Genomic DNA, 7,181 nt, shown 5'->3' on the forward strand with positions numbered 1-7,181 from the left:
TGTCGGGTGAGGTGGAGGGGAGGTTAAGTGGGTGGACAGCATCAGGCTGGGTCCCAAAGCGCCGGGGCTAGCAGCAGCCTCAGTTTCCCAGTCGGAGAGCTGGGGCACCGGTTGCTCCCGGGCCCGGGGGCGGGGCGGGGCGGGGCTGTTGGCGACGCGGCGGCCTGGGGTGATGCCGACGCCCCGCCCCTACGGGCGGGCCTGGGAGTCTTAACGCGCCCCCGCGCGGCACCCGGCCTTGGCCGCTGCCGGTCTCTGCCTTAGCCACCGCGCTACCTCCGAGTCTCCGCGTCCTCCAGCCTCCTGCTCACCCGCCCGCGCCATGGAGGGCTACCATAAGCCTGACCAGCAGAAGCTGCAGGCCCTGAAGGACACAGCCAACCGCCTGCGCATCAGTTCTATCCAGGCCACCACAGCTGCCGGCTCGGGGTGAGCGTGGGGCCGGGGAGAGGGCGCCGGGCCCGGCGAGGCTCAGGTTAGGGTGGGGGAGCCGTTTTCGGACGCCGCGGGCGCTCCAGCTCCGTGCGGCGCTGCACGATGCCACCACGAAGGAGGCGGCCAGAGCCAGGTCAGGTGGTGGAGACGCGCGCCTTGCAGGACCCTGGCCCGAGGCACCTTCCGCTCCGCCGCGCCGCGCCCTCTCAGCCCAGCTTCCGCCTGGTGGGCCTAGGCTCCCTGTGCGCCTCAGGCTGTTATCTCTGCCCTCACAAGAGTCCAGCTACCCGGCTGCGCTATGCGGCAGAGGACGTGCGGCTTGTGAACGGCGCAGTCCCCTCTGTGGCCATGCCGGGAAGGCCACCATAATTGTGCTTTCGCAGAGCGCCAGGCCTTGTGCCGTGCGCCCTATACGCGTGGCCCCCTAGACCCCTTCCATGTCCTGTGTGGGGAAACCGAAGCTCAGAGTCAGTTTCCCAAGGCCCCACACGGAGAGAGCTGGTATTTGAACCCGAGCTCCCCAACTCGGGAGCGCAGGGTTTAACCCCTCATCTTGCAGGGAGGCTCTGGGCCCGGCCTTTTCCCCATCTCACTTGCCCTCCCTTTGCCATCTCACATTCCCGCTACCCTTGGGTTGGGGTCTCAGTTTGTAGCAGGGGACTGCTGAGACACCGTGCTGCTGAGTGGGATGGGAGAGGGGAGGAAGGCGGCCACGTGGATGCAGAACCTTGGCACCTGGTGTGAAGGGGACGTCTTAGATCTGACCTGAGGCGGGAGGTGGGGTTAGGGATTGGGGAGGGGAGACTTGGAAGGCTAAGAGAACCAAGGGCCTAGTCCTAGGGCCTCAGCGGTTGGAATGCAGTCTTGGGGGCAGGGCCAGCAGCCAGGTGCACTTTTCCCAGGGCAGAGACTGAGGCATCCTCTCCCAGTATTCTTTCCGGGTCAGCTCTCTGACTCAGAAAGTGGAGACAGACTCTTGCTGATTCCAGGAAGCTTCCACTGGAAGGTGGCTGGTAGCAGGGACAGTGATAGTAACAGGGGCCACTGTACAGCTGGAGGTGTCCAGTGGGGTAGTTAAGGTCAGATTCTGTCTCCTACTCTGAAATGCAAATAGTAGTAGCTCCTACACACTGGGCAGTTTCAAGGATGCCAGCCCCTCCTTCCCTTGGGGCCTGGTGTGAGAAGGAAGAGACAATGTACTGGGTTTATGAAATGTATTTGGGGCCTGGATTAGGCAGTGATTTCCAAGAATCTTCCCAAAGCTGTGTACTTATAACAAAAACAAGATTCTAGCTTCTGGCCAGTTTCATACAGGCTACATTATTAATAAGTAAATAATTTTTGACCAGCAGGGTGGGTCTGCACTAACCCTTTCAACTTTAAGACACCCAGTTCTCAGAAGAAGGGATTAGCGCTCTCTTGGCAAGCCCTTTCCTTTCCACCCCACCCGCTTGCACACTTCGGACCTGTTACCTCTTTTGGGCTTATATTAGTTCTACCTACTGTGTGGGAGCTCCTGCCCAGGCAGGAACCCTGCTTACTCTCCATGCCCCCTCCCGCAGCCTGACACACAGTATGTCTGCACACCCTGTATTGCTTGTTGGGTAGTACATTTCCCCTTCCCTTGACCATTTCAGGGAGTGATTCACCCTGCAGGGCCTTGTTGAGCCATACTGTGATAGGAGCTATCTAGCCAGGCTCCTGGGGGTCTAGCTGGAGAAACACAGCAGTTACCCAACTAAATAGTGTTATACACCTGAGCATCTTACAGAGCCAGATGAGACCTGCAGACAGTTACAGCGTTACTGAGCCAAATAGATATCACTGGTTTGACACAGCATCCTTTATTGCTAATATTGTTTCATGCATTCTGAGAATAACCTTATGAGATAGATGCTATTACAAACACACTTATAGATGAGAAAACTGAGGTTAGTGTGTTAAGTGACTTGCCCGAGCTGATCATTGGTGGTGGTTCCACACTGCCCAGTGAGGGGCTTGCATTAGGAAGACTTCTTGGGCAGCCAGGAGAATGGAGAGAAATTGGAAATGGGGAGATCAGGTGCACTGATGGCAGGTATCAGTTGGTTTGAAGGCACTTTCAGAGAAATGAAACGTTAGTATCTATTGGGGGCTCCCAAAGGGAGGGGGTATCCAGTGGGTCTCCTGGGTCTTTGTTAGGTAGTTAAACTGATTTCAATGGAGGGAAAAGATACTGTATGTAGCAACAGACTTTATCCCCAGATTTACATTGTAATGTCTTAGGGAGGAACTCACTGAACTCAAAGTATCCATTTGTAAGAAGGAGAAAAAGTATAAAATGCCTGGTGATTCCTGCATGTTTGTGAGTATGTGTAAAAGATAAAGGAAAGAAACACTTAGAGAAAACTTATTTTTCAGAAGGAAGTAACATTGCTATGCAACCCCTGTCACAAGAGGTTTTGAAAGGTGTGTGCCAAGAACTATGAGTGTGCACAAAAGTAGTTTTGGAAGACTTGAGGTAAGGGCTGTGTTCCAGTCCCTGGACATTTGCTTTAAATTTGCTCTTCCCTCACCACAGTGGGTGAGTTCCATCAGGTGAAGACCCAATCCTGATGCCTTGGCCCAAGCCGGTTCCAAAGTGACCATCCTTTCTAGGGGAGCTTGCATCCCTGGTGGTGAAACAGCACTTTGGTCAAGTCTTTTCATGGTCACCCACACAGGCTAGATTCAGTGAGGACCCAAGTTATAGGGTTTAGAATTCAGTGAGGTCCCGATTTCTTGGCTTTCCCATTCCTTTGCCATCACTGACCCCTTGTCAGGGGACCTCACCAAGCCCCAGGGAGTGAGGACACTGGCTTCTGTGTCAGGGGAGCTGAGGGACAGAGGGCTCTTTATGGAGGCAGCACCCACAGTGGCCAGAGCTGCTCTGGGGTCATCTCCTTCCACGTGCTAAGGAAACTATGGCAAGAGTCCAGTTCACCCAGCCTTTAAAAAAATAAAACCCACTGACCTTACCAGAAGGGACCTGGCTGCTGAGGCTGGTGGTAACAATTTCATAGTTCGCAATGACCAGGGCTAGGCTATGGTATTATACAAACAGTGCTAGGTGTCATCTGAGGATAGTCAGGCCTAAATCAGGGAAGCGCAGGCTGTGCTTTTAACATGTCCCCAGGGCTCTGTCCCACAGCGTTGGGGAGGATACTTGGGTGCTAATGTCTAGCCGGGTCTGACTAGTGGGCACAAGGAGACAGGATTCCAACTCTGGCTCCAGCTCCCTTCAGAGCAGCTGTGCCCTTGTCCAAAAGGCCCTTCCCATCCAGGACCTCAGTCACCCCATCTTTAAGGGAAGAGTTCTTAGGTGGTTTCCAAACTGGGTCGCTCAGGAGTGTGACAGGGAGCTCTGGGGTCCTACCCACTGCTATTGTAGGTTTAACATCCTGGTGGTCCATGTGACTTTAGTGGCTGGAAATACATCTCCGTACCCAGCTCTGGCATTCGAGTCTGCTTTGGCTGAGTGCCTAGAGGGCCCCTTCATGGCCTAGGCCCCTTCAGGTTTCTGGCCTCTCTGGGAAGAATACCACATCAAGGCCTGCTTCTCTCATTGAGCTGCCTTCCACCCAGTCTGGCCCTGACTGAGGCAAAAGTGAAGCTGGTTGAGGTTGCCCCAGCAGCAGCAATTTCCCAACCCGGTGTGAAGACACCTGACTGTCCTGACATGTCTCAAGTGTTCTGCCCAAGTGACTCTAACTCGGCAGGGCTGATGATCAATGTTTCTCGAAGCTGGAAACCAGGTGCAGCCCCTGGTTAGGATCTGGCTGAGACATTCTCATAGTTTCCTGTGTGCTGACCACACTTTGGCCCTATCACAGCTCTTACCCCCGGACTTGGCTTCTTTTAGGCAAGGCTGTTGCCACTAGATTCTGGACCCACAAAATCAGGAACTCCCTTATTGCCACAGACCAGAGCTATTTGCCCTGAACGACTGTTCTCTTGCCCTCAACGGTGAGGCAGAGTCCACTCAGAGGAATGGGCTTCTGTGAGCTGGAGCGATTCCACCAGCAAGTGGGTCTGGCTGACCCGGCCCACACAGTTTAGGCTTCTTGCTCAGAAGTCAGTTGCACTCATGGGCTGGATGTTACAATAAGTTTTAGTGAATTTACCACATCCTTTTTTTTTTTTTTTAATTTATTTTTTTATGGTGACATTTGTTAACGAAATCCAATAAGTTTCAGCTGCACACTTTAACAGTAAGGCATATATATGTTTATCTGTGTGTTCACCTCCCATAGTTAGATTTCTTTCTGTCATCACATATGAATTTACCACATCTAATTTTAGGATACTTCCTCACTCCTAAAAGACCCCTTCTGCTTGTTTGCTGTCATTCTCCATTTCTACCTCCATTCCCAGCTCCCAGGCAACCATAATCTCCTTTCTGTCTATAAATTTAACTCTTCTGGACATTTCACATAAATGGAATCATGCAGAATGAGATCTTTGAGGTCTGGCTTCTTTGACTTAGCATGATCTTTATAAGGTCATTCATGTTATAGCATGAATCAGTACTTCATTTCTTTTTCTTGTTGAATATTCCATTGTGTGGATTTACCACATTTTTGTTAATCCAGTCATCAGCTTTTCACAGTATCTTGCTCTTGCCCTAGCTCTTCTGATGGCAGACTGTGTGACCTTGGGCAAGTCACTTCCCTTCTGTGGAACTTAAAGGTAAGAGATCCCATCCTCAAAATGAGGAATAAGGTAGGCCTCATTTCTGATGTCAAGAGCTAGTATTTTACTGAGCAATTGCCGTTTTCTTATGCACTGTGCCAAGCTCTTTCTCATTCAGTCAGATTCTGTTAATATCCCTATTTTACAATGAGGAAACTGAAGCTCAGAGAGCTCACACTTTGCGTCTTAGAGCCAGGATACATTTATTCATTTGTGAACTTTGCGCCAAGCACCGAAAGGACACAGCAGTTAAAAGGCTCAAAATCTCTGCCCTCTTGGAGCAAATAAATAGTTACATAATGTCAGGTGGTGGCAAGTATAAGAGGAGATGAAGAAGTATTTTAGGTAGTGTGGTCAGGGAGGACTTCTCAGAGGAGACAACATGGGGCAGAGCTCGGAAGAAACTTTCTGAGGTGTGGAGGCAGAGTCTTTCCTGGCAGGAGCCAGCTAGAGCACTTCGGGGAACAGAAAGAACAAGGACTGCTTCTGAAGTTCACTTCCGCTCTGGCATCCTGGTACTCTCACCTGAGTATGAGTTGTTGTTCTTTTTTTTTAAAATATATGCATAAAAAACAATATACTGTACATATGTTATAATGAACCCATATGTACCCACCACCAGGCTTAAGAACTAGGACATTACAGTACTTGAGGAATTCCTGTGTGTCCCTCCTCCCCTCCGAAAGGACGATACCCTGAATTTTGCATTATCATTCCGTTGTTTTCCTTATAGTTTTATAACATTTGTTTATATTCATAAACAGTGTTCTTTTTTGCTGTACAGATCTTTCTGTAGTGTGCTTCGTTCACATGCTATATTTGTGAGTTGGTGCTGATGTTGGATCTGTGTAGTTCATTTATTCTCACTGCTGCATACTATTTATCATATGAATATATTGTGTTTTATCTATTCTGTTGATGGGCCACGTGGGTGGATTCCAGATCTGGCTGTAGCAAACAATGCCGGGCCCTCCCCTCTGTGTTTCATAGAGCTTGTGTACATTTCGCTGTGGACGTGGTCTGGTGAACAGAGTTGCTGTGCGTCTGCAGCTACTGACTCGGTTTCTTTTTAATGATTAGAAGATCACTCAAGTTTTCTATTTTTCAGGTCAGTTTTGGTGAATTATTTCTCCCTAGACATTTTCCCGTTTTCACATTTTGTTGCATCGTCACTCAGTATTTTATCATCCGTTCTTATTTGCTCCTTCAATTTCTAGTATTGCCCCTCTCTTTTCCTGGATTCTGCCTTATCAGAAGTTTGCCTGATTTTTGGTCCTCTTTTAAAGTTTTTTTTTTTTAAAGAATTAACTCTTGGCCTTGTTTAAATATTGTATATAGCTTCTTATTTCATAAATTTCTGCTTTTTAATTTTTTTCCTACTGTCTTTGAGCTCACTTCATTTTTCTAATTTTCAAGTTAGATCTTAGCTAATGGTTTTCCACTCCTGTATTTACTTTCTTACGATTTATTTAGGCCTAGCTCTAAGCTCTCAGCATCACCTTCATAGATTGAACTACTTGGCATCCTAAGTGAACTGTTCAAGCCAAGGCAGAGTTTTCGAACAAACTCGTAACTCCCATGCATCTCTCTGGTAAAGTACCCAGCAGCTCTTCTACGCTCACCCCAACCCTCACCTGTATCTAGCCAGTGTGTGACATACACAGCACCCTGGACTGGGGCCTCCACCTGCAGTTGCTCCTGCCCACCCACTGGCCCCAGGGGAGGACAGAGAGGACAAGAAAAGCTCAGGCCCTGAGTCTGTACATGCAATACATTTTTGGCCTGAAGGTCCTCTAATAGGTTGCATTTAAGTGTAACTGTGTCTCCTGTTTGCTTAGCACTACAGTTAACAGAGCTCTGTCTCAATCCATGGCTCATTTCTTTCTATCTGCCCTATGGTTAGGGTTTGGCAGGGGGTGGGCAGTGGTCACATTCCCAGCCCATCAATAAGAAGATGGAGGCACTGAGAGGTTTGGCATCTGGTCCTCCAGCAGATGGTTACCTGGACTTTTTGAATGCATTATCTTACTGGGACT

At 49.5% G+C, this 7,181-nt stretch overlaps 1 protein-coding gene across 1 annotated transcript in view; it reads left to right on the forward strand.

Moving 5' to 3' along the window:
- The first annotated feature begins 211 nt into the window (after window positions 1-211).
- TKT (transketolase) overlaps window positions 212-7,181 on the forward strand; it is a 24,544-nt gene continuing 17,574 nt past the window's right edge. Inside the window, exon 1 of the mRNA XM_039867451.1 lies at window positions 212-429. Within this exon, the coding sequence (XP_039723385.1) occupies window positions 323-429 (107 nt within the window). The 5' untranslated portion in view covers window positions 212-322. The remainder of the gene's footprint in view (window positions 430-7,181) is intronic.

The sequence above is a fragment of the Pteropus medius genome, unplaced genomic scaffold (assembly GCF_902729225.1).
Source record: "Pteropus medius unplaced genomic scaffold, Ma_sr-lr_union100, whole genome shotgun sequence".
NCBI lineage: Eukaryota > Metazoa > Chordata > Mammalia > Chiroptera > Pteropodidae > Pteropus > Pteropus medius.